The sequence below is a fragment of the Suncus etruscus genome, chromosome 3 (assembly GCF_024139225.1).
Source record: "Suncus etruscus isolate mSunEtr1 chromosome 3, mSunEtr1.pri.cur, whole genome shotgun sequence".
Lineage (NCBI taxonomy): Eukaryota > Metazoa > Chordata > Mammalia > Eulipotyphla > Soricidae > Suncus > Suncus etruscus.
Genome location: NC_064850.1, coordinates 114265613 through 114292008, shown reverse-complemented (window position 1 = coordinate 114292008; position 26396 = coordinate 114265613). Strand labels below are relative to the sequence as shown.

The 26396-nt window shown below is 43.9% G+C and overlaps 1 protein-coding gene across 1 annotated transcript in view; it reads left to right on the top strand.

Moving 5' to 3' along the window:
* The window catches only part of ARHGAP10 (Rho GTPase activating protein 10), a 212455-nt gene that overhangs the window by 145225 nt on the left and 40834 nt on the right, over positions 1-26396 (top strand). The window contains exon 19 of the mRNA XM_049770194.1: positions 16196-16346. Within this exon, the coding sequence (XP_049626151.1) occupies positions 16196-16346 (151 nt within the window). The remainder of the gene's footprint in view (positions 1-16195; positions 16347-26396) is intronic.

Below are 26396 nucleotides of genomic sequence, written 5' to 3'. Positions count from 1 at the left end.
CCTTCCTGCCAAGAACCACAGTGACTGAAGACAGGATCCTTGGATCCTGCCTCTATCACACTCTTTTTTTTTTTTGCAGTTGGGATTTTCATAAACACACAGCGAGCCAGGCCTGGCTCCTAGAACCGTTGTTCCCCCTGATTGTTCCAGGCTGGTATCATCCAGGCCATGTGCCCAGCAGAGGCTCTTCCGTGGTCTGGGTTGGCTGTGGTGGTGATGGGGCAGGGAACATTCCAGTGGTAATAGATGGGAAAGGCTGGGAAGGAATCATGTAGAAGGAAGACATTATGCTGGCTAAGGGGATGAAAGGAGCCTAGCCAGAGGCCAGAGACAGACAGTATCATACCATCTTCTTTTCTGTGGTTGTTTATTTTTGTTTCTTGAGGAAAACAGAAAATGTGGATTGGAGTGTTCAGTGCATGAAGGTGAGATGGGGGTGTGTGTTCCTCCAACCTGTAATTAAGGCAAGCAAGCTCCAGATTAGCATTGGATCTCGAGAAAGAGACCTCCCGAGGTTGTGGGCCCGGAGACCCTAATTTATCCTCTTCCCCGGGCTGTTTTTATAGGATCCACATGTGCTCGCTGGGAAACTTAACTCATCTGTACTGGCAGTGGGTTCCTTAATACATGAGGATGTTGTTTTAAAGGAAGTGTGTGGAGGCCAAAAATATTATCAAGGTCTTTCTTCCTTTCTAAACCAGAAAATTGCATTTCCCAGGTGGAATCTGGGACCTGTGAAATTCTCAAGGATTTTCAAATTGGTGGGAGGCCATATCTCTCACCCGGGGAGTCAGGGCCTTTGAAAGAGCCCCAGTTCCTGGTTAAAGGAGATTGGAGGAAAGGAAAGGCGAGGAGTTGAGGAGGGGGAGGGAGAAATGACCAGGCATGGGGGTGAAGGGACTTGTGGACCCTGAGCCAAGACCGCTAGGGCTGGGGAGGAGGCATTGATGTTTTCAAGGGGGCTTGGGGGTGTTTTAGGGGTTACAGCATGGTGCTAAGCAGGTGGAGATGCGTGAAAGGTTTTCCTAAGGTGTGGGAGATCAGACCAGAGAGAGGGCTCAGGAATGGATCCTGTTGGAATGTGAGATTAGAGACAGAGCAGGTTGGGGAAGCAAGTGAGAACACCAGTGTCCAGGGCCAGAGAGATGACACAGGACATAAAGCATCCACCTTATATGCAGCAGGCCCTGGTTTGCTCTCTAGCACCATGTCTAGTTCCCTGATCTCAGAGCCAGGAGTAGCCCTCCCGCCTCCTTTTTGTGAGTTTTCTAGTAAAGGGGTTGAGGAAGCTGAGACTGGCAGAATGATTTTAGATTAAAAATAGAAGATCAGAGAGCACTCAGGGGCATGGGGTGTAGACAGTGTGGCACAAGGCTAAAGCTATCACTGTGGCTAGCAGAGCATAACAGAATCCAGGCGCTGGGTTGTGGTCATCCCAGAGACAATGATCTGGAGGGCTCTGATCAGTTGAATAGGGATACCGTCAGTATGTGGAAAAGATAGTTGTTGGGAGGGCCAGGAAGTTGGACTCAGCATATGATGTGCTGGATGCCCTCTGTTGTCTGGATGGGTAGCCTGTGTCGACTCTAGCATGGGAGGTGATGGGTGGTAGAAGCAGAGGGGGTGAGAAGGCCTAAGAAAAATGTTGGTATTGGTGTTGATGTGATGTGCACACTGCTGTTGCTTGTATTTATTTATTTATTTATTTATTTATTTATTTATTTATTTATTTATTTATGTATTTATTTATGTATTTGTTTATGTATGTATTTATTTATTTGTGTTGGGACACACTCAACGATGTTCAGGGCTTATTTCAGCCTCTAACTCAGGAATCACTCATAGCTGTGGATGCCAGGGGTTGAATCTGGGTTGCAAGGCAAGTACCCTTCCCACTGTACTATCTTTCTGCCCCCTGCTGTTTTGTGTTTGATAGTAGCACAGTCATGTTCTTCTAAGTCCAAGACTTGGATCCTTGTGGAGGAAGCATCTTTTTTTTTTTTTGCTAGGAGAGCCTGGATTGAATGTGGATCAGCCGTGTGCAAATCAAGCCCCACTTCTATTTCATCTCCCCCAGATTTCGCTGGGGTACCTAATAGTCATTTAGTACCATTATTGCCCAGTTCCTTGGTGAGCCTGCTACCTTGGTGGCACTCAGTGTTGGGCTTAGCTAGGGGTGACCCTTTGTGTCCCCTAAACTCACTGTCATCCAGCGCTTTCTCCTAGAGATCTGAAATGGGGGTGTGATAAACCCAATTTGGTACTCTAGGGTGGCCCCTGAGTTAGGTCAGGTGTGCTGAGCCAAACAGAGAAAGGCTCTGGAAATGTCAGGGCCAATTAGAACCCCCAAAAGAGGTTTAGAAGCAGGGTTTAATGAAGGGAGATGCAGAGCAGGGAGGCGAGGGACTTTACAGCCTGTCCACTAGGTCAAGAGAGGGAGAGAGAGAGAGTGAGCCAATGTTGGGACCAGGGCAAGAAGTCAACCAGGAAAAGGATCAGAAAAAAGGAAACAGCAGAGGCTGCAAAAGGCAGCAGGAGCAAGGAGTCTGTTAAACAGTTTCTCCAGCAATCAGGCAGCAACCAACCATCCAGCAGGAGCAATACAGCAGGTGTAGCCGCCACCTACTTCTTCAGCCCAGGTTTTTTTGTTTTGTTTTGTTTTGGGTTTTTTTTTTTTTTTTGCCCCCTCCCTTGCCCCCTTCAGCCCAGGTTTTTTTTTATATGGTTTCTATACTGGGCCAACTGCTCTCTAAGGTCTTCACCCTAAGGGACAGTAGTCTGCTAATGGCTTACCAGACAAATCTGTTTCCTTATAGGAAAAAAGGTAGATGCATAGATAAGAGGTGGAAAGTTGCTTTTGGCCTGTCAGTTCACATAGGTGCTGCCATTCATTTTAATTAAACCACATACAAATGTGAACCACTGGTAGTACCCATCAGCTCACTGTGTTGTGTCTCCAGCCTTCTAACACCTTCGAACTGACACCTGCCTGCCTACTGGGCCACACACTGGCAGTTGGAACTAAGGCATAAACCAGGGGTTTGCTCTTTCCAAACCATCAGCCTGTGTCCTAGAAGTTGAAGAATACATGTTTAAGTTACTTGTACATGGCAGCTTTGAGTCCTGGCTTTGAGCTCCTTCTGATCTTTGTCCTCAGTCTCTTTTTACTATATCAGCTGGGTCACATGTTAGTTTGGGTTGCAACCAAAATATCTGAGGACACTGAGACAATAGAGCCCAGAGTATCTGCAGTTTGACAAATGGACAGACACAGCTCTCTGCGGACTGGACTCTGTTTTAGTTTTCATGTCATGCCTCTGTCCTGAGTAAACTTGAGGCTGGCTCTTTGCTAAGCCCAGACTTTATGCAAACAGACTAATGGTATCTAGTAGAAAGTGTGACCTCGAGAGTTCCTGCAACCTGGACCTGTGGTTGTGGCACTGTCTTTATGACCAGAACTTGATCGGCTTTCACTTGTATAGATTGAGCGAGAAACTAGAAGCAACTTTTCTCTTCATGTTTCAGTTGTTTTCTCGACAGTTGCTTTCCTCATTCTTGATCTCCAGCTTCATCTTTCTGTCGATCACCTTTCACTCCTTCCATACCTCCTGGTGGTTGACCCTCCAAGTTTGCATCCCTATTCTATCCCAGGCTTATTTTGTTCCAGGTAGCACAGTGGCTTTGAAACTTTAGTTTAGTGTTATTCATCCTTTTCCCCATAGTGGCTCCCTCTAACTTTCTGTAAGGATGTGTCTCATCTCTGATTCTCCTTTTTCCACAAGTCATGCTCTGATGCCTCTGATCTGTCAGGGTCCCACTACCAAGGAAATCTGTTCTTAAACCCTCATTCCTCAGTGTGACACTGTAAAAAGTGAGTCCCAACTTCAGGGCATTCTTCTTTTATGATGATAGACACTCCCATCTTGTTCTTTGGGGTGCAGATCTCTGTGGGTGTGCAGCAGAGGGAGGGGTCTCTGGGGAAACCCCTAGATCCAGACCTAATCTCCAGTGAATGAACTCTCCCCCCAAAATCAAACCAGGCCGAGGAACCCCCATTGCCTTTTAAGGACTCTGTACTGGGGCATCTTTGCAAATCAACTTAGTTATTTGTTCTCAGAAGATGCCTATTGTCCTCAATGGCAAGATAAAGGAATGGTTTTTTTTTTTTGGTCACATTCAATGATGCTCAGGGGTTACTCCTGGCTCTGAACATTGGAATCACTTTTGACTGGACGTAGGGGACCATACAGGATGCCAGGGATTGAACCTGGGCAGGTCATGTGCAAAGCTAGCATCTTATCTGCTATTCTATTTCTCTGGTCCCCTTTCCTAAGTGTTTTGTCCTCTTGATTGGAGAATTCTGGTCCTTGCTGGTTCTCGCATCCCTCTTGCCAGGACCAGCCTGCGAGCCTGGGGAAGTTAGGCAGTGCTGCTTTGCCTGCCCTGTAGAGGCGATTGGAAGAAGCGAAGCTTGGAGCATTGACATAAGCATACCCAAGGTCAGGCAGCTTTTTTATTCATTTACAGCAGGCCTCATTCCAAAAAGGATTTCAGCAGTTAAGCCACACAGCTAGAAAGTTTTCTATGGTTTTTCTACAGGCCCAAGATAAACAAGACTCCTTCCCCCTCTCCTTCTCTTAAGCTTAAGTGATGCATAATGTTTCAGTTAATTTTGCTGCATGGTGAGCTCCAAGTTTAAATTGTGCAAAAGTGCTTATGTGCGCCTTTGTTGGAATGTGTGGGCATAAGAAAGAAATCTCAGTATTTGATTTTGTCAAGTCAGGAGGTTTCACGAGGAGCTTGGGACCCCATGTTGGGCCAGGTCGCTGGCACCAGAAGATTAGGCGGGACTGGCATGGCTGGAGGGTCTTTTGCCTTCATCATTACTTACACACGATCACCGGAAGCACACATGGGCTGCAGGCCGCTTGTTGTGCCAAACCAAGTCCCTAGAGTGGCTGGATTAATAGGTTCGGAGGGAGATTTATAATCCTTTGTCAATAAGAGTAATTCTGCATGTACAAAAGAAATTCACGTGCAGTCTGCATCATATATCTCTGGCAATACCGTCTCCAAACCCCCCAAACCCCCCTCCTGCTCTCCTCACTCTGGCACCATATCAACATTGTGGCTTTTGTGTGTTCACAAGGAATCTATTTTATAGCCTTGATCTGTTTTCTTTCTTTGCCATAGCTGTATGGGATGGTGGAGGCATTCTTTCTTTACTTTTTTCTCCTTTTATTTCTCCTTTCTTCCCAAAGGACAGGCCTCAAACTCTAGGATGTTACTTCTGTGCAGATGATGAATAAGGTCCATAAATTCACCCTCATTCCCAGAGTGTCCTGAATACATACACTGGGATATTTGTGCTGAATGTGTGATGCGCTCTGAGTGAGCTGCTTTGGGATATGCTGGGAAACCAGCCCTTAGACTGATGTGTTGGTAGGATCCGATCATGTTTCTTATTTCTCCAGGATGCCTGCTGGGCCTCCTCCAAATGGGCACATCCACTCTTGAACTCTGTTGGAAGTCTGCTGGGACCTTATCAAACTTCCTTATATATCTAAAGAAAAGCCCTTTGATTTTGTTATTCAGATGAGTTATTCAGATGAAGACCTTTTCATTCTACCTCAGCCCGGTTCAGTGTCTCTGGACCAGTTTTGAAGTTTTGTGCCCCTTTGGGAGTTTGGTGAATGAGAACAGTCCTGCTTTCTGAAAATGCATAGTAGAATAGACATACTTTATATGCAGTTTGAGGGTAAACACTTGTACCAGAGAGTCTGCAAGCGATCTCAGCCAGGAACGCTCTGCTTGGGTGAATTGATTCAATAAAAGTTTGTGGCCCATGTAATGTGGAGAGTGGGGAAGTGGTGATGTTGGTTAAGTTAAAGGCTTCCACATGTGACGGTGCATTCCTGAGAATGTTGTATTTATCAGTGTTATTTATTGCTTATTTATTATCTAAAACATATTTCAAATGTGTGCTTTAGGATGGCAGTATAAAGTCAGTTCTCACAGTCTCCTAATAGAAGCCAGAGGGAACTTCAATAAAAGAGATGAAAAAAAAAAAAAAAGAACAAAACCCAAAAGTAGCTTACAGGGAAAAGAAACTTAAAGCTAGGCTACAGAGTGATTGCTCTGCCATTTAAAAAATGTTTTGTTGGGGCTGGAGTGATAGCACTGTGGGGAGTGCCTTTGCCTCGCATGTGGCCGACCTGGGGTTGATCCCCAGCATCCTATATGGTCCCCCGAGCCTGCCAGGAATGAATGACCTCTTAAGTGCAGAGCTAGGGTAATCTCTGAGCAGCGCTGTGTGTGGCCCCAAGACCAAAAGAGGGTTTTGTTGTTGCTTTACTGTTTGTGGCCTTCTTTAACTCAAGAGAGCAGCTGAACTCCTCTGAAGGGGGCGGATAGCCACCACAGTCACCATGTAAGTTCCAGTCCTGTCACCACAGAGACCCACTCACCATCCCACTATTCCCCTGCTCGTCCCCCAGCCACCATAATTTTCAATTTTGTTGGGTTCCAGTGCTTCATTTGCAGTTTTGAGTATTTACCTTGCACAGGAGGGAAGCTGTCTTTCACCTCCTTCTTTTCTTCACTTGACCTCATTACCTCCAACTACAGGACCGATTTCTACCTTGGAACTCTGCACAGTTTTGACTTCCCCAGTGGCTCAAAGGCTGTAGTTTCTAAGAAAGCATTCAACTCAGTGAGTGGCTCCTGAAAATTCAAACTGTCGGGCTGGAGTAAGTGGGTAGGTTTCTTGCCTTGCTTGAGGCCAACTGGGTTTGAACCCTGGCATTTCATATGGTCTCCCATATGGAGTAATTCCTGAGTGCAGAGCAAGGAGTAACACCTAGGTATGGCCCCAAACTATAAAATAAAATAAAATAAAATAAAAGGAAATCCTCACATAAAAAACCCTTCTGCATGGATGTTTTCTAGACCCCGAATTCAAACTATCCTAATGAAAAGTTGGAATGTGACTGTGCCCTAAGGTGTCTAAACACTGAGTAGGATGCCAGAGGGATTGTATAATGGGTAAAGCTCTTCCCTTGAATGTATCTGGCCTGGCTTCTATCCCTGATACCCAATGTGGTCCCTTAGGCACTGCCAGGAGTAAACCCTGAACACTGCTGGGTGCAACAACTCCCAAAAGAAACAAACTCAAGCCCAAATGTATTTCTGAGAGAATCATTGTCGGAGGTTGGTCACCTCCTGGGTACATCTAGCAACCACATCCTGGAAGGTTCAGGAGCCCAAGTGTGATGCAGCATGGTGCCATGAACACGGGGCAATACTCCACAGACACCAGCGTTTTCACTCTTCTGTCTTGGCAAAGGGGACAAAAGGGGAGGTTGGGCAGCTTTATCTTCTAAGAGCATTCTTTTTTTTAATTTTTAATTTTAATTTTTTTGTTTTTTCTGGCCACACCCATTTGATGCTCATGGGTTACTCCTGGTTAAGCGCTCAGAAATTGCCCCTGGCTTGGGGGGACCATATGGGAAGCCGGGGGATCGAACCGTGGTCTTTCCTTGGCTAGCGCTTGCAAGGCAGACACCTTACCTCTAGCACCATCTTGCCGGCCCCTAATTTTTTATTTTTAATTATGAGAACAAAGATGCAAAGAAAGAGGACAAGGTAAAGTTATAGTGGAAGGGCAATCACTCATAAACAGAATTCTCCGAAGAAGTTCCCTTGCTGATACCTTAATTTTGAACTTCCAGCCAAAGAACATTAAGAAAAATAAAACAGAACCCATGTACAATTACTTTGTCCCTCAAGTCCCCAGATTGTAGTACATTATAATATTCTCTAAGCACATTCTTTGTCACATGTTTTTACACATGAAATGTCATTTATTTTCTTATTTTTGGGGGCCACATCTGGGGTGCTCAGGGGTTACTCCTGTACAATTTATATTTGTTACCATTTTGGTGCTGCCAATATGTTTAGGGGTGGAAAGTTTTGATAGGCAGATCAGGAAAACCTCAAACTCCCTAAATGCTCAAAGTGGTAAGTACACAGAAAGAGTTAATCACTCCCTTCTCCCCCACTTCCTTGAATTTACCACATACAAACCCTGGGTTTCCTTGAGACATTTTCATTTTCTTGTGGGCTAAAATAAAAAAGAAATGTGTTGTATTATCTTTAAATATACTCCAGGTCATGCCTAGGGCATGGAAAGAATTGCAGATGATTTTGATAAAAACAATCCTAGATGTACCTGCTAGAGAGGTTTTTTCCTCTAGGTCTTGTTTTAGCTATTCTTTCTTGGAAAATGGCCTCACAGCTTACCTGCGATGGTGCTTGGCATTGGGAAGAACAGGCCTGCAATATGAAAGTTTCCTAAATTGTTGAGTTTATTCTCCATGTATTTATGTATATTCAGGTTCAAATCTTAGGGATGACCTTAAGAGAAAAACTTGCTTTTATTTTTTAATATAAGCTCAGCTCTGGGTTGGGTGGGGAACAGTACCCATTGTGCCTTTGGAGAGATCATGAAGAGTTGGTTTATTGTGCTTCTGACACTATTGTAGAGCCAAGTCATCTCTAAAATTTGTGCCTCAGAATTTAGCAACTTGGTAAAGAAGCTGAATCTTGGAAGCATCTGTACCCTAGCATTGAAGGAGAAAGAGGAAGAGTGAAAGCAAAGACATTTTCTGTGGAATTGGTCTGTTTCCTGGGTGGTCTTCTTGACTGTGTTGGCCAAAATAACAGCTCAGGCTTGTAGTTGAGTGGAAGATTCATTGGGGAAAAGAAAAGATTCTAGCGAGGCTTGACTTTTGAAGCAGTGGAGAATATTTGTAGACTTTTGGGTTATGAAAGTCAAAGTTGCAGCTGTGTTTGGGTAAGTGTTTTCTTCTGGCGTGGGAAGCGTGTGCTGCGTTTCCCAAATGTTTGCAGGTGCAAATTGATAAAACTGCACCTGGAGTGTTTATAAAGGTTTGCAAACCAGAAAACAACGTTTCCTAATTGGGAGTGTATGTTCACACTGTGAATGGAAAAGTGGCACCGCCCTGGTTTAATTAGAGATTCACCTTGTGCATCGGGGAGAAAGTGCCTTTACCAGCCGTTGAAATGCCTTGAATGCTGTTCAGCTACAGATGAATGATTAGTTATTTTTTATTCTTATTAAAACTGGGGGTGGGTGCTAGACCACATTATGCTCTTGTGCAGAGGTCAGTGGCCAAGGGCAGGCAATTCTGAACACAGTTCTTTGTGGCCCATTTGTAGACATCATTGTCACCCTGACTCTGCTCAGTGGAGTCAGGCATCATCATTGGCATCCCCACTGGGGTAAAGGAAAAGGACCTGGAAATACTTCTAACAACTAAGGCTAAAAGTTTATATATATATATATATATGAAAATAACACAGGAGTTTGTCTTTTGGCTCCTTTCCTCTACAGTGTATGTTTGTGTTTCTCTCTCTCTTCCTCATGGTACACCAACATTACAATTGTTTTTCTAGGAAGGCCACTAGCTCCACCCAGTTCCTGCTTCCCTTCTCCCATTTCTCCTCCATGTGCTCCTGTGGCTTCATGGAGAGGCCTCTTGCTTATGGCCAGCTGCATGCCCCAGGCAGGACCTGTCCAGCCCTGGTTCCTCCAATATCTAAAAGCAAAGCATGTGGAAAGATTGCAGCCTCTGAGAAAGGTCTCTGCTGATGGGAGGGGGGGGGGCTCCTGAATAAAGATGGTTTGTAGGAAAGAGATCAGAGTTAGTGGGATGGGAACACAAGTGCTTGGTTTGCAGACCTTGGTCTTGGCTTACAGGTTTGGTCTTGGTCTTGGCTTATAGACTTCATCTTGAAAGGGAAGGTGAAGTTTGCCATGACCACCAGTGTGAGAAAAAGCAAATCATTAACCACTGGGACTTCCGTTTGTTCAGCTGTAAAAGGGAGATTGGCCCTGTAAAGACTTCAACTTAGATTCAAAATTTTCATGCTCTGAGACTCAGAGTTAGGAGTGAGCCAGAGCAAATCTGGGGTCTTCAGCTATATCCAGCAGCCAGCTTGAACTCAGTGCATGATTCTTGTCAGTCCTGGGCAGACCCATATTTGATCATGGGATGTGATTCTCTCAGACAGGTTCTGAGCATTCTGTTGAGGTCGGTGCCAGCGATTTTGGAGCTCCATGGTGAGGTGGGTAGAGGAAAGCAGGTCACTTAGGGCCAGCCCAGGCCTTTCGAGTGCATGTTCTCTTTTGACCCCGAAGCTGATGGTGCCATGTGGCCATTTGGAAATTATATTGGTGCTTTGGGATTATTCTTGATGCTATGCTCAGGTGTAATCCCTGGTGGTGTTTGGGGGTACCTTATACAGTGCAAGGGTTTAAACCAGGGTTACATGCTAAAGGCGAGTGTATTAACCCCCTCCTCCCATATTATGAGGTGGTTTTTTTGTTTTTTTTTTTTTAAATCTTACTTTGACCCTGGCTTCCGTGTCAGGGACTTTCTAAGTAGGTATTGCTCTGCAATCTCTCCTGGTTGACTGTCCTGTCTGTCTGGCCAGGTGTGAAGATAGCATTACCCAATATGCCACACTGTGGGGCGCTGGAATAATAGTGCAGCTGGTTGGGCATTTGCTTTACCTGTGGCTGATCTGGGTTCAATTCCAGGTATCCTGTATGGTTACCTGAGGACCACCAAGAATGACCCCTGAGCATAGAGCCAGGAGGAACCCCTGAGCACTGCCAGGTGTGGCCCTACCCCCCCAAATAGTTGGGTCCAGAGCAATAACACAATGGACAGGGCATTTGCCTTGCATGTAGCTGATCCAGGTTTAATCCATGACATGCCATATAGTCCCCTGAGCCTGCCAGGAGTAATTTTTGAGTGCAGAGCCAGTGGTAACCCCTGAGCATTACCAAATGTGGCCCAAAAACCAAAACCAAAAAAATGTTGGAGCCAGAGCTATAGCATAGCATGTAGGTCATTACCTTGCACATGACCAACCCTGGTTCATTTCCCAGCATTCCATATAGTCCCTAAAGCCTGCCGAGTAATTTCTGAGCTTAGAGCCAGGAATAACCCCTGAGCATCTCTGGGTTTAGTCCAAAATCAACAATAACAACATCAAAAAAAAAAAATGCCACACTCTGAACAGTGACCAAGATGCCTCTTAATCAGGTTCAAAATCAACTTGGCCTGATTTTAGGCATCTGTCAAATGCCCAGTGGCCACAGCTGTTCCCAATGGGATAATGGAAAAATCCAAACATTCTAGTCATCCACCCTTGGGCAAGGCCGGCAGCCTTAGCTGTAGAAACAGCTTTGCTAAAACAGGGCATCCTCACTCCCTTCTCCCCTCCATTCCCCAGCACTTGACCAAGCAGCCAACCTCGGTGCTGTGGGTCTGCGCTGGGCCTTCCTAAAGTCACATTCCCAAAGTATCTCTGTTTTCTGCCAGCCATGGTGTGTTGATATGTGGGCTTCTGTGCTGTTGGCATTTGATTGTCTTCTTGGTGCTTGTGTTTCGTGCTGCAGGGACATAGATGCAGTGAACGCAGTTTCTACCCTGGGGAAATAAAGAAAAAGAGAAAGCTTGGAGTTGACACAAATTATTCTAAAGACTGGGAATCTGGTGCTGGATCTGAGGAAGGTCTAAAGCTGCAGCCATAGGGTGGTGGGTTGGAGGTTCATTTTTATTTGTTACCCGTTGCCTGTTCCTGATGGGATGAGCTCTCGTGACTGGTAGACTCTTGAAGACTGCCTGTTCTGTAAGTGTTCTCTCATTTAATTGCTATAATACCTTGGGATGTAGTGGTGGTGGTCCTCATAAACAAAACAGCAGGTTTATGATTGTAAGGAGTGCGTCCCAACCTGGAGTCCTGCCAAGCCAGTCACTGTGCCTTTAGTAGTTGGTGTCTGTGCTTTGGCACTGGTTTTGCCTTCTGATTTTAGGTCAGTTCTGTGACTTGCCAGTACAGTATGGCTGGTTGATCTTGAGAAACTCAGGAATGAGTCCCACTTACCAGGCCTTGGGAAGTCCAGGGAATGAATTAAAAAGGCCTAGTGCTTTCTGGGGTGTGTGTATCTGAAATGACATTTCTGGTGTTTTGATGCTGGCTTTCATTTTGGTCCTTCCAGCCCATGCTTAGAAGACTTTCTAAATGTAGCTGCTGCTACACATTAAAATTCTGTCAACTTCATGTATTAGACCTAAAAGAAAAACGTGAGAAAACCTGAAGCTGAGGCCCAGGTCCTAATGAGACAGCTCTCTCCCAGTTTTATTGAGATTGTCCCATAGCAGTGTATTAGCTCAGGAATACAAGATAATGTTTTATTATTTGAATATATATTGTAAATTGATTCTTATATTAATAGCAATTATATTTTACATAGTCACTTTTTTTTTGTTGTAGGATATTTTTGCTTGGTTGGTTGGTTTTGGGGCCACACTCGGTGGCTCGAAGGGATTACTCTTGGCTCTGTGCTCAGAGATCACTCCTGGCTCAGAAGACCCTATAGGATGCCAAGGATTGAACCTGCATCAGCCACATACAAGGCAAACACTGTAACGGCTTTGACTTCTGTGTGGAGAATTTTCAGATACATTTTCCTAGCAAATTCCAAATATCAATAGTATTTTAACTTATTTGGGTGGGCACACCTGCCAGTGCTCAGAAGCTTTTCCTGACTCTTTGCTCAGGAAACACCACCACCCTGGTGGTGGTGGAAAACTGCAATACGGAGAATTTGAGCCAGGGTTGGGTGAAAAAGGCCATGTATAAGTATGTGCCCTGCTCCCTACTGTCTCTGTGGCCCACAACAGTATAATTAACTATCATCACCACATTCTATTTTATATTGTATAAAAAAAGGGAAGAAATTTGTACCTTTTGACCACCCAGCCTCATCTCCCCCTCTCCTGCCTCCCTGCCTCTGACATTCAATCCATTTGGTTTTTTGTATCCATGAACTTTGTGGTCCCCCTCCCCCCATATTATAAGAAAGATTGTACAGTTTTTTGCCTTTCTCTAGCTTTATTGCACTTAACATCCAGGTCCACATATTGTCATTCTGCCTGGCAGAATTGAGGATCAAATCATTCTCTCCTAGAGATAGAAACAAGGCAGTGTCTGTTGTCTGTGGGATGTTCAGCCCTGGTGCTTCTGACCATACCTTCTGAGCACTTAGGCACACTTGGACGACTCCTGCTGTCCTTGTAGCTTCCCATTTCCGTGTCCCCAGGTAAATTCACAGAATGGGGAAGACCAGGAATCTGCAGCATTTGTCCCCTTCCTGCCAGTCTCCAGATTACCCAGGAGTGCCATGGGCAAGTTGGCAGCTCACCCGGCCCAATCGTTGGGATATGACTGCTGAATCATTTACTGAAGCTCTGCATATCTTGGCTGCGATTTCTTCAATAACATCTTGAAGGCATTTGCCCTGTTTGTAAAGATCCAACATGATTGTGAAGTTAGGGCTGGTCTCTGTGTGGGTCACACGTGGGAAAGCTTTCCTTTCTGTGCACAACATGTTCCCTACTTTCCATGTTGCCTCCCTGTGTCACACATACTCTTCTCAACCTGACTTCCTCTTGTTCCTACTGCTCTAATGACAGACGGTTGTAAATCCGGCTCTGGGGCAACCGTCTAGACAACTGTGGATTTCTCAAGGCAGACGAGTACTTTGCTTGTTTGCCAGAGTGGCTGATTGGAACATGGCATCTGTAGAAATGTGGTGCTAGCAGGCTACCAGTTGGAGCCCGAAATTAAAATCTCACCAGCAAATATTTGTCCCCAGTACTTTGAATCACTTTAAAAAAAATTTCTGCTTACACGTGAGGGGGCAGTATGATACTGTCAAGCCAAAGGCTCTGTGGAAATGGTTTATTTTTATTAGTATATAAAAGTTTCTATGTGAGAACCAACTTTCAGAGACTGCGATTAGAACTCCAGCTTGGGGATGAGTTAATCAGTGGAACATGCAGGTACAAGTGCCATCCTGGCTTGTAGTCACAGGTCACATGCCTGTTTACATGCATAAATAAGCATTTTCTACTGACTGCAGGACACTTGTGCTGCGTCTTTTAATTGTGTTTCATATTTGCAATTGGTTTTGAGCTCACTGGTTTTCTTCCTGTTTCCTCCAGAAACAGAGCTCTGGCCCTCTGCAGAGGCAGTATCTGTCAGGCTGATGTTTCTAAATATTTGATGGTATGCTCAAGGATCTCCTGCATGGAGGGACAGGAAGTGTCTTCCCAGGTCTTGGGGACCAGGGGAAATTGATAGTAAATCACCCCCTAGATGAATTACACTGTTGAATTACCTAGATGAATTGACTGTTCTCAAAGGACAGCATCGGCTAAGCAGATATCCTGTTACTGCTCATCTGTGGAATGAGCAGTAATCAGGGGTCAGATTGGGGGGTAATTAAGAGAAACCAGGAGGATAAGAAATGGATGAATGAAAATTCTGAAAGGTAACTTTCTAAACAATTAGCTATTTTCAAATGTGTAAAAGAGAGGTCCAACTTTGACAACGGAGACGAGCAGAACTTCTGGAACCATAATGAAGACTCTGTCCTAGGCTTCAGCCTAGTATTTGAGCAAAAACCAAGACTATTTATTACAGAAGACTTATTACAACAACAGTGCACTTCTAGAACCATAAAGACTCTATCCTAGATACTGTCCTATAACCTGTGCAAATACCAAGATTTCTAGCTACAGAGGCCCATTTTATCATCCACAACTGAGTGGAAAGTTTCCTGGCACCATAAAAAAGACCTTGGGGTGAAGTAATGAGCATGTACGGAGCCAGTAGTTGTTCTCATGACATTATGCTCCAAGGGCAGAGAAAGGTGAATATCTGAATCTGAATCCTGAATCTCTTAGGCCAAGGGAATTCCCTTTCTTACTTCCCCAATACTTACTGTACCTATGTAGGAAAAAAAATGGAGGGAGCACAAAACCTTGCCACACCAGCACTCCTTTTTTTTTTTTTAACTTTTTTTTTTGTTACGTTTTTCTTCTTTTTCTGTTTTTGTTTTTGTCTTCTTCCAGCAGAACCACACAACTTGAATCATTTTGTTCTGCCTCATGAATTTAGGGGGAAAATAAAAATTAGTGGTACCGGACCAAACAGCCATATGAACATTGAGTGGAATTAAAAATGATCAGACTTAAACACCAAACCCAAAGTCAACAACAACAGAATCAATACCCTATCTATAACAAGCTATCCACAGAGGGGAACATTTACACTAGCACTCTGGGGGGCAACGGAGGGAGATGTGGGACACATGCTGGGAAAAGGGGGGAGGAAGGACAACCTTGGTGGTAGAAATGGCCCTGATTCATTGTCACTATGTACCTTCAATATTACTGTGAAAAATTTGTTATTTACTTTTTGGTCACTATATTATTATTAAAAGATATTTGAAATTGTTTGTTGCTGCTTGTGTTTAATTGGGGGAAAATCAAGACCAGAATCTTGATGTAAATACAATCCAGTGATGGGGCCAGAGAGATAGCATGGAGGTAAGGCGTTTGCCTTTCATGCAGAAGGTCATCGGTTCGAATTCCGGTGTCCCATATGGTCCCCCATGCCTGCCAGGAGTAATTTCTGAGCATGGAGCCAGGAATAACCCTTGAGCACTGCCAGGTGTGACCCAAAAACCACAAATAAATAAATAAATATAATCCAGTGGCAAACTTAGTAGGATGTTTGTTTTTGAATATTTTGTCCTGGCAACTTTGATAAAGAGCAGGGGAGGGTTAGGTAACACTTGGTCAACACAATCAGACCTGCTTTGGGGGAGAGAATGAATTTGTTTTTCACTTTACATGGCTTTCCTTGATTTTTATTTTATTTTATTTTTTGTTGTTGTTTTTGGGACATAACCAGTGACATTCAGGGGTTACTTCTGGTTTTGTGCTCAGAAATCGCTCCTGGCAGGCTTGGGTACCATATAGGATGTCAGGGATTGAACCTGGATCAGCTGCTTGCAAGGTAAAAACCCTACCTGCTATGCTATCGCTTCGGCCCCTGGCCCCTGTCTAGATTTTTAAATTGAAATTTCATTTCATAATCTTCTGTTAAGCACATAAGAGCTTGTAGTCTCTCCCTAAGTAGGATCTAAAGGATTTTGAGAACAAACTTGGAAATCCAATGTTTGATGATGGTTATCTGAGAGAAAAGCATATGTTCAGGAGAGATAATTAATGTCCCCTCTTCTTTACAGATATTTAGAACCCTGCCTGATGCCACATTCCCTGAGCCAGTGCCCCCACCAACATCACCTCCCAACGCTCCTCCCAGGCAGTCGAAGCGACAAGGCCAGAGGACGAAGAGGCCCGTAGCTGTGTATAATCTTTGTCTGGAGCTGGAAGATGGTAAGTTAAGAAAGACATTATTCTGAGTTGTAGGTATGATCATGGTTTTACCATCGGTGTTAGAGCAGAATGATCTTCTGCTTCCCCTGGGCTTTCATGCCTTTTCCCCCAGAGATTTTAACAAGGTGCTGCGTGAATCGCTTTTGTCAGCAGAGAATGACAAGTTTGAGTTTTGCATTTGCCTGGCGCAGTTCTTTTTTATTTTGAACAGAGAGCTTTGATTTCTTTTTCTGGGAAACTTGTGTGACCTCTGGTGAGGTTGCATAACCCAGAGACACATGGCAGGCGGAGTAAAATTAAAGCAGATCTTTGTGAGAGGAGCTGAGAGTCGCATGTTAAATGTGTCTAGATGCAACACGCTTTCCTGTTGTGCTTTTCAATTAAGTTGTTGAGTTTGAGGCTTTCATACCTTACTTGCCCTTCTTCCTATTTGTTGTTTGTTTGTTTTGGCAACATACCTAGCAATGCTCAGAGGTTATTCTTGCCTCTGTACTCAGTACTCACTCCTGGCAGTGCTCTGGGAACTATATGCAGTACCTCGTATTGGCAATGGCCAAGGCAAGTTCTGTAAGCCCTGCCCTATCTCTGGCCAAGAGTTCTTCTTAAATGACTTTGTCATAAGGCATCGGGTGGGTATCCCATTCTATGACAAGGTACCCTGGAGAATCAGTTGGAGTGATTTGTACTTCAGGGAGTCCTTGACAGGCACCCACTCTCAGGTTCCATGCAGACTTCCATGGCCCTGCTGGCTGACCCATTGGCTCAGCATGGCCAGACTGCCTGACATGGAAGAGAGCGAGGATGTTTGACTTGGGAGCCAGGGCTTGGCCCAGCAGGACACAAGGTGCTGATTTTTGGGTGCCTGATAGCAGGAACAAGTGACCCTTCTGCTTGCTCCCCCATTCCAAGGAGTCTCTCCTGTCCCAGAGCTGCCGAGGTTGATTTGACACTTGTCTGACAGTACTGTTCTTGACGCTCTGGGGTAGGTTTCTTGAATTTGAATTCCTCATTTCCTTTCTTTCATTTGTTAGCCTTCCGAGGTGCCCAAATTTTTTTGAGAAATGCAAGATGACTGTTAGAAGGGGAGGAAGGGAAGGAAGGTAGAGAGACATGGAAGCTCCATAGCTAAATGTCTGTGTAATTTCTATCCAAAACCCAAGTGGACACCAACTCAACTATCTTCTGACTCCTGGGTGGCTGCCAAGGACCTAGGAAAGCCTTCTTGGAATAGCACTGGGGGCCAAAACCTCCTGGGACCCTTCTAGATGGTTGAAGACCTTATCACACAAGCCAAATAGGGTTTCACAGCAGGGTACAATTTTCTGGGACAAGGATCATAAAAATCAATTCGTAATGCCAAAGCTTCCTTGTATACTGTGGTTTTAATTTTGAAGCTTGGGTAACTTGTTTATTTTCTCTCTCCCCCTCCCTCCCTCTTTACCCCTCTCACTTTCACTCTTTCTCAACAGTTGCTAATAAGGAGTAAAACTGACTGGTTTGAATTGCACCTTTTTGAGATCTCACTTGTCCTCTACTGGTGGTGTTAATAAATAGTGAAAGAGGCCTTGTTGCAGAGTGGGAGGGATGAGAGAAGTCGGGAGGACAGGATAAGACCTATTGAGGTTCTATTGCCTTCGAGCAAAGTGACTCTTGTTTTCTTTAAGGAAATCACCTTAGAGGGGCATTTTGGCCTTAAAACCCCATTATATTTTGGGCAGTGCTTGCATAGTTGGGTTGAACTATTCAGCACTTGGGCCCAGGATTACTTGCCATTACTTGAGATGGGACCATAGGTGCCAGGGGGCCACCAACCTGGTCCCAGTGATTGTAGTGACTGCCTGCCTGCCCAGGACTTGGATATGGCCCTTGGGTACTCCCACTTGACAGCTGGACTTGGACATACTCCTTGGATATCCCCACTGTAATGACAGTTGAACCTGAACACCCCCCTGGACCCCCTTGTCATACCGGGTGTAAAAGAAAAAACTTGGATGGTTGGGTGGGGTGGACAAGATAGTGACCAAAGCTCAGGCTTAGGGAGCTGCAGATAAGCATCGCGAGATGCTGCCTGTTTCTATCCTTTTATCTCTCTTTCTTGAACCCAGGCCTCCCCCAGCCACCTCTGGCTAGTGAATTTCTCTCTCTCTCTGTGTCTGTCTGTCTGTCTGTCTGTCTGTCTCTCTCATGAAAGACCGTGTGATATGGACACTTAGCTCAGAATCTTGTGAATTCAATGCATGCTCCCTGATCCCTGAGCTATTCCTGTCACCAAGAATCATCAATTCTTAATTATCACTGGCTATTAAGATTCAGAAGCTTTTTGGAAAGGGAGCTTAGTGCTAGCTAGTACAGGGGTAAGGTGCTTACATTGTACCCACCTTGGTTCAGTCTCAAGAATCACATATGGTTCCTTCGAACCCCACCAGGAGTGATCCCTGAGCACAGAGCCAGGGAGCTTGAGCACAGCTAAGTGATGCACCAGAGCCAAAACAAACAAACAAACAAACAAAAAAAACAACTAAATCTTTCCTTTTGTTTTTGTGCCACATACATATGCAACTAGGGCTATTTCTGGCTCTACTCAGGAGTGACCCTTGGTTGTGTTTGGAAGATGGTATGTGGTATCAGGGATTCTAGTAGGACTTAGGAACATGCAAGTCAGTCATCTTCCTCCTCCGCTGCCTCTCTAGCCCCAAGAATCATTTCAGAATCTTAAATAATTTGATTCATAAGAAGACTCAGAACTGGTATTTTTTACATTAACTTATTTCAAAATTAAGGACTCACTTTTGATGGGGCTTAGAAGACCATATAGGGTATAGGGTACCAGTGATCAAATTGGGGTTATTTGAGTGTAAGCATCCTACTTACTCACTGTACCGTTGCTCCAGCTTCCTCTCTACATCTTTTATGGGAACACAGAATGTGGGAAAGACAAGAGCTTTTCTTTAGTTTCATTGACATAATTCTTAGAAATTGTTGGGTTATAAGGGGCACAGGAGGTCAGAGCTTTTACTCTTTTTATGCTCACTGTTTATGATATTTTAGTCTGTGTCTCATATTTAACGACTTTAAACTGCATTGGTGGCAGTCTTGGGATTTCTTTTCTGGAAGGTTGTCAGACTCGGAATGCCCATGAGTTTGATTATGGAAGGATTTTTATCATGGAGGTCATAAAAATATATAAAATGATTTTTTCCTCCCCCAATTGTTTACAGGCAAACTTTTGTGAAATTTAGGCTATATGAAAATGAGTTTCTTTTTTTTTTTTTTAGAGAACACAGTAAGGACCCACTGGCATTGTTTTTACTTATTTATTTTTAAAGGGAAGTCATTAAAAAGGAAAAGTGAAGATGCTTTTACAAAGAGTTAATCTTGCAGTGGGTGGATTCTGAAAATTGTTAAATTTTGTTTAGCATTATTTTTTCAGCCTCCAATTGCTTGCATTCTTTTTTCTTTTTTTCTTTTTTTCTTTCTCGCCCTCTTCAGAAAAGAATTATTCTCATTACTAGAACTTGTCTTATTTCAGGTGGTTGAGTCACCTAATTGTTAGATCTACTTGAAGGTTTCAGAATCTGTCATTGTCCTCCTTGGTGATTTTTCTTGTTGATGTTAGTGGAGCTGCTTCCCTTTTTATCCCCCCATGTTCAAGTTCAGCTGTGTGTTATCACCATTTTTGCGCCCCCCCCCCCCAAATTCTATAAGTCTGGTACAAATGTCAGTGTGCAAAGTGTTCTTCCTTTTGCTTGTGTAAGTAAAATCCGACATTAATATGATCCGGGACACGGCATTTTTGTTTCAGGATTGAGGTAGATCCTGTGCCAAGAGTCAGGGTTGGACATTGTCTTCAGCCCAAACATTTGCTCCCAGATTTGGTATTTAAGTGAAGTGGTTTGTGGTTAGTTATTTCTTCACTTACATTGAGTATAGCCTGAAACTTGGGAGCTCCCAAACAGCGACCCTTGAAAATGCTCAATTTGGGTCTCAGTTGAGTGTCAGGGAACTCCCAGAGCCAGAAGGTCTGTGGAATTGGGCAGATTGGCTGTGTATGAGATGAGAAAGACCCCTCTGCTGGCCTCTAACAGGACTTTTCCTCTGTCAGCCACATACCCCTCTCACGTGAGTGAGAGTGTTATTTGATCATGTTCAGTTAATAATACATGGTCTTATCTTTTCTCTGATAAGGCCTCTATTTGACCTAAGGCCTAGCTTACCATTCTGTAGGCTCAATGCCCATTCCTTCTCTTTGCAATAACAGTTAAGTTGACATTAAGCTTACTATTTAGAAGAATTTAAAATTCTGGTTCTTGCTTAAGGATCTCAGTGGGTGATTAATATGTACTGTAATGGAGATAATATCTAGCTAGATTAATATTTTTTATAGAGCAGCCATTAAATCTTTACAGCAACCCCTTTCTTTCATTATTTTATAGAAGTTACTTTGTGTGTTTTCATATAGCCACACATAATCTTTTTTATTTTAGTAGTACTCTCAATATTTATTCTGCTAGGTAGTTAAGGGAAGGTAAAAGTTTTTCATAGGGGCTGGAGAGATAGCACAGCAGTAGGGCATTTGCCTTGCACACAGCCGACCCAGGACAGATGATGGTTCAAATCCCGGCTTCCTGTATGTTCCCCCGAGCCTGCCAGGAGTGATTTCTTTTCTTTCTTTCTTTCTTTTTTTTTTTTATGTTTCCTAAGCCTGGTATTTTTTTTTTTTATATTTTATTTAAACACCTTGATTACATACATGATTGTGTTTGGGTTTCAGTCATGTAAAGAACACCACCCATCACCAGTGCAACATTCCCATCACCAATGTCCCAAATCTCCCTCCTCCCCACCTGACCCCCGCCTGTACTCTAGAACACGCTTTCCATTTCCCTCAACATTCTCATTATTAGGACAGTTCAAAATGTAGTTATTTCTCTAACAAAACTCATCACTCTTTGTGAGGTGAGCTGTAACTTCCAGTTCTTTTGTCTTTTGTGTCTGAAAATTATTATTGCAAGAATGTCTTTCATTTTTTTTAAAACCCATAGATGAATGAGACCATTCTGCGTTTTTCTCTCTTTCTCTGACTTATTTCACTCAGCATAATAGATTCTGTGTACATCCATGTATAGGAAAATTTTATGACTTCATCTCTCCTAACAGCTGCATAATATTCCATTGTGTATATATACCACAGTTTCTTTAGCCATTCATCTGTTGAAGGTCATCTTGGTTGTTTCCAGAGTCTTACTATGGTAAATAGTGCTGCAATGAATATAAGTGTAAGGAAGGGGTATTTGTATTGTATTTTTGTGTTCCTAGGCTATATTCCTAGGAGTGGTATAGCTGGATCGTATGGGAGCTCGATTTCCAGTTTTTGGAGGAATCTCCATATCGCTTTCCATAAAGGTTGAACTAAACGGCATTCCCACCAGCAGTGGATAAGAGTTCCTTTCTCTCCACATCCCCACCAACACTGTTTATTCTCATTCTTTGTGATGTGTGCCATTCTCTGTGGTGTGAGGTGGTACCTCATAGTTGTTTGCATCTCCCTGATGATTAGTGATGTGGAGCATTTTTTCATGTGTCTTTTGGCCATTTGTATTTCTTCTTTGTCAAAGTGTCTGTCCATTTCTTCTCCCCATTTTTTGATGGGATTAGATGTTTTTTTCCTTGTAAATTTCTGTCAGTGCCTTGTATATTTTGGAGATTAGCCCCTTATCTGATGGGTATTGGGTGAATAGTTTCTCCCACTCAGTGGATGGCTCTTGTATCCTGGGCGCTATTTCCTTTGAGGTGCAGAAGCTTCTCAGCTTAATATATTCCCATCTGGGGCCCGGAGAGATAGCACAGTGGCATTTGCCTTGCAAGCAGCCGATCCAGGACCAAAGGTGGTTGGTTCGAATCCCGGTGTCCCATATGGTCCCCCGTGCCTGCCAGGACCTATTTCTGAGCAGACAGCCAGGAGTAACCCCTGAGCAATGCCGGGTGTGGCCCAAAAACCAAATATATATATATGTATATATATATTCCCATCTGTTAATCTCTGCTTTCACTTGCTTGGAGAGTGCAGTTTTCTCCTTGAGTATGCTTTTAGTCTCAATGTCCTGGAGTGTTTTGCCTATGTGTTGTTCTATATATCTTATGGTTTTGGGTCTGATATCAAGGCCTTTAATCCATTTGGATTTTACCTTCATACATGATGTTAGCTGGGGGTCTAAGTTCAATTTTTTGCAGGTGGCTAGCCAGTTGTGCCAACACCACTTGTTGAAGAGGCTTTCCCTGCTCCATTTAGGATTTCTTGCTCCTTTATCAAACATTAGGTGATTGTATGTCTGGGGAACATTTTCTGAGTATTCAAGCCTATTCCACTGATCTGAGGTCCTGTTCTTATTCCAATACCATGCTGTTTTGATAACTATTGCTTTGTAGTAAAGTTTAAAGTTGGGGAAAGTAATTCCTCCCATATTCATTTCCTCAATGATTGCTTTAGCTATTCTAGGGTGTTTATTGTTCCAAACGAATTTCAAAAGTGCCTGATCCACTTCTTTGAAGAATGTCATGGGTATCTTTAGAGGGATCACATTAAATCTGTATAATGCCTTGGGGAGTATTGCCATTTTGATGATGTTAATCCTGCCAATCCATGAGCAGGATATGTGTTTCCATTTCCGCATGTCCTCTCTTATTTTTTGGAGCAGAGATTTATAGTTTTCTTTGTATAGGTCCTTCACATTTTTAGTCAAGTTGATTCCAAGATATTTGAGTTTGTGAGCCACACATAATCTTGAAGGGACGTCAAGGCTCAGTAGATCTAAGTCTGTAGTCAAAAAATAGCTAAGTTTGAGTTAGAGTGCTGAGAAGATGATGGAAAATGCAAGTTTTGTTCACGTTGTTTGTTTGAACTATTTTTTGGTTCAGTAAAGTAACTCGGGGAAAACTCTTTTTTCTTCAGATTTATGTTCTTACCACCTCTTCTCTAAAAAAAGACTGTTGGTAGTTTGTGTTTATTGTAATCCCGGCCAATACATGTTAAGTTTACAGGGTGTTAGGGAGAGATTATCTTTTTGTTTGTGGCAGAGAAGGATTTTATTTTCATTTAGATTTTGGTTTTGGGTCACACCCAGTGGGGTTTAGGGCTTACTCCTGGCTCTGCCCTCAGGGGTCATTCTTGAAGCTGCTCTGGGAACCCTATGGGATGCCAGAGATTTAACTCTGGTCAACCACTTGCAAAGATTCCTTCCTCTCTGTACTATGGCCCCAGCTCTGAAGCAGAATTTGAGAGGGTGGTCTGGTGGCTGATCGAAAAGCCTGTTGGTGGAACCAGAAGCCCCTTGCTTCTTGCCATGAGCTCTAACTTTTTTTTTTTTTTTTTTTTTGCTTTCCCTTGGGTAGTCACCAATTCTGCCCCCAGGGTCTTTCTACATGATGCAGCCACTCATTTAGTTAGGTAGCTAAGGAATCTGAGAACGAAGGAGAAAACACAAGCATTTCAGAGCCAGTGGGCAGGATTTGATTGTGTTTGAGCGTGGGTGCGAGGGGTGCCAGTGGGATGGGTACTCTTGGATGCACTGGTGCGAAGGCTGTACATTCTGTTGAGCAGGTGGTATTGGAGGCCCAGACACTACCATAGAGAGGCAGATTTTCCCCGGCCAGTGTTCAGAGACACTATGGAAGGCTCGAGGAGAAAACATGGAGAAAACTGTCTTTCCTCTGCTGTTAAGGAGTCATCTGTGCACTGTGAAGATCAGTTTAGAAAACAGACCAGGACGAGCCAGGTCTCTTTAGGGGTTTTCCCCGACACCTTTTGCTCCTCCCTTTCCCTCTGTGAAGCCACATCTGACTGAGCCACAAAGTGTCACAGACTTTATTCTGGTTTCACATGCAGTACCCATGAACCACTGCTTGATTGATGCTTTATCCACCCTGGTTTGCCAAGTTTGGTGTCCAGCATTGAAGTGGCCCCTAGCAGTGAGACTACAGTGGATGCCATCTTCTCTCTGTGGGCCACAAGGAGCTGGTGGAATTTTCAAGTCCAGGCAAAAGAAAACTGAAAAGCTGTTCAGTTTAATGTAAACCCTTTGCAAATGGACAGCTTGTCTCCTTCCGAAACATAGAGGCCTCTTAGGACTTTGGAGTCTGGTCTCTGTTCTTTGGTGGGGATTGGGACTGAAAGTGAAATTGGAAGCATGAAGCTCCATCCCTACCTCCTCCTGCCCCTGCAATGTGTGAACCTTTGTAAGTCCTGCATCAGGCCTCTCATGGTCACTCCTTTTGGAGAGTTGTTTGCTCTAGGGCGAGATAGGAGATGGAATAGCAGGAAATGTCCAGCTCTTGGCTCCGAGGAAGGAAGCTCTCAGGCTGCGGAGGTGGAAACGTTCTATGGTTTCCCATGCCAAGCCATTTCAGCAGGAGTGTGAGTAATGGTCATTACCTCAGTGAGATGGACAATGTGACAATGGAGGGCTTGGCTGAGGTGGCATGATAGGTCTCGTTACGGGACCTGGGAGAGAGGTCTTGGGAAGTAGGGAATGGGTGTGGGGTGCAGTCTGGGCTGGAAACCCACATACCAACACTAACAATGGATAGGTAGCTGACTTCTCCCTACCATCCATTCCTTGCACTGTCACAGCAGCTGTTATGGTAAATCCATAGTAAGAGCAGATCACTGCCATCATCTTAAGCAATGTCTTAGAATAATCTATAAACATTAAAGTGTGCTAGTAAGACACTTAAAATCTTTAGGTGTTTTAAGCTTTAAAAGGGGGCTGGAGAGATAGTACAGTGTAGATGGCTCTTGCCTTGCACTCAACTGACCCAGGTTCAATCCCCTAAATCTCATATGGTCCCCTAAGCCCTGCCAGGAGTGATTCTGAACAAAGAGCTAGGAATAAACCCTGAACATCACTAGGTATGGACCTAAACCAAAAACCTTAAAAACAACAACAAACAAATAATAATAACAACAAAAACCCACTAGGAGCTGGGGAGAGAGTGCTAAAGGAACACCATTCACATTGTCTGGCTCCTGACTGTGACTTTTCAGTCTCTGATGCTATTCAAAGAAGCCTCATTTTCAGTAGCAGGAGAAATGGTTGTTTTTCAGCAAAGGAAAAGAACTTGACATGGGGATGAACATTAGAGGATGTTTTATCTGTCTGCGGATCCTCAGGAGTCAGAAAGGCAAGGCTGGCTAAATAATTCATTTAGAGATTGATGCTGGCAGAGACCAGTCCTAGGAATGGATCCGCCACTACACGTCTGCAGAGATGTTAAATCCAGTGGTTGGGATAGATACAGTATGAAGGCCCATCACTGAAGCCATGTCCTCAGCCAGGTTTTGATTTTCTGGGTACATGGGTATGTCTGTTTATTTACATCTCAGCTTTGCCTTGGGGTTTTTAAAAAACTGTGTTTAGGTCATTTTTTCATGGAAAAGAAAGAAACTTCTTAGTTTGTTAGCATCTTCAATTCATATTGTTTTACATTACTGTCTTGGAACGAAGGAATAATAAAATTAGGAAAAGATGTGCTGATATATATCAGCGCTACTCAAGATAAGATGTACTGATATAAATTAGCGCTACTCCATATTTCTATCTGAGGACTGATCACTATCCTGTATGTGGGTCCTCAGACTGGCAGTTCTAACCGATGGAGGAGGTTTTTAGCATCTCTGTCTATGGACCCGCACCCTGAACTGATGGTTGAAGACATTGCTATGGAGTGTCTGTGGAAAGCCAGTGACCAGAGAGAAAGCCTGTATTACTAAAGTTGCCATCATCTCAGAGGAAGAGGAGTCCTGAGTCACTCCTGTCTTCTGCTTTTCCAACATCATAGACTTGTCTTGGTTCACGGGAAGCATTTTCTGCATCCACTTTTGTAAGCAAACAGTACTGACTCCCTTGTGACCAGGACATGTTCAGGGACGAGAAAGCTCACCTAACCAACAGCCACTTGGATGGTCTGTGTCATGCAGCCAGCGATGTCTCCTTGTAGACAAGAGCTGGGGAGCTTGGTGGATTGCCCAGGTAAAAGTGATGTGCAACTTGGCCA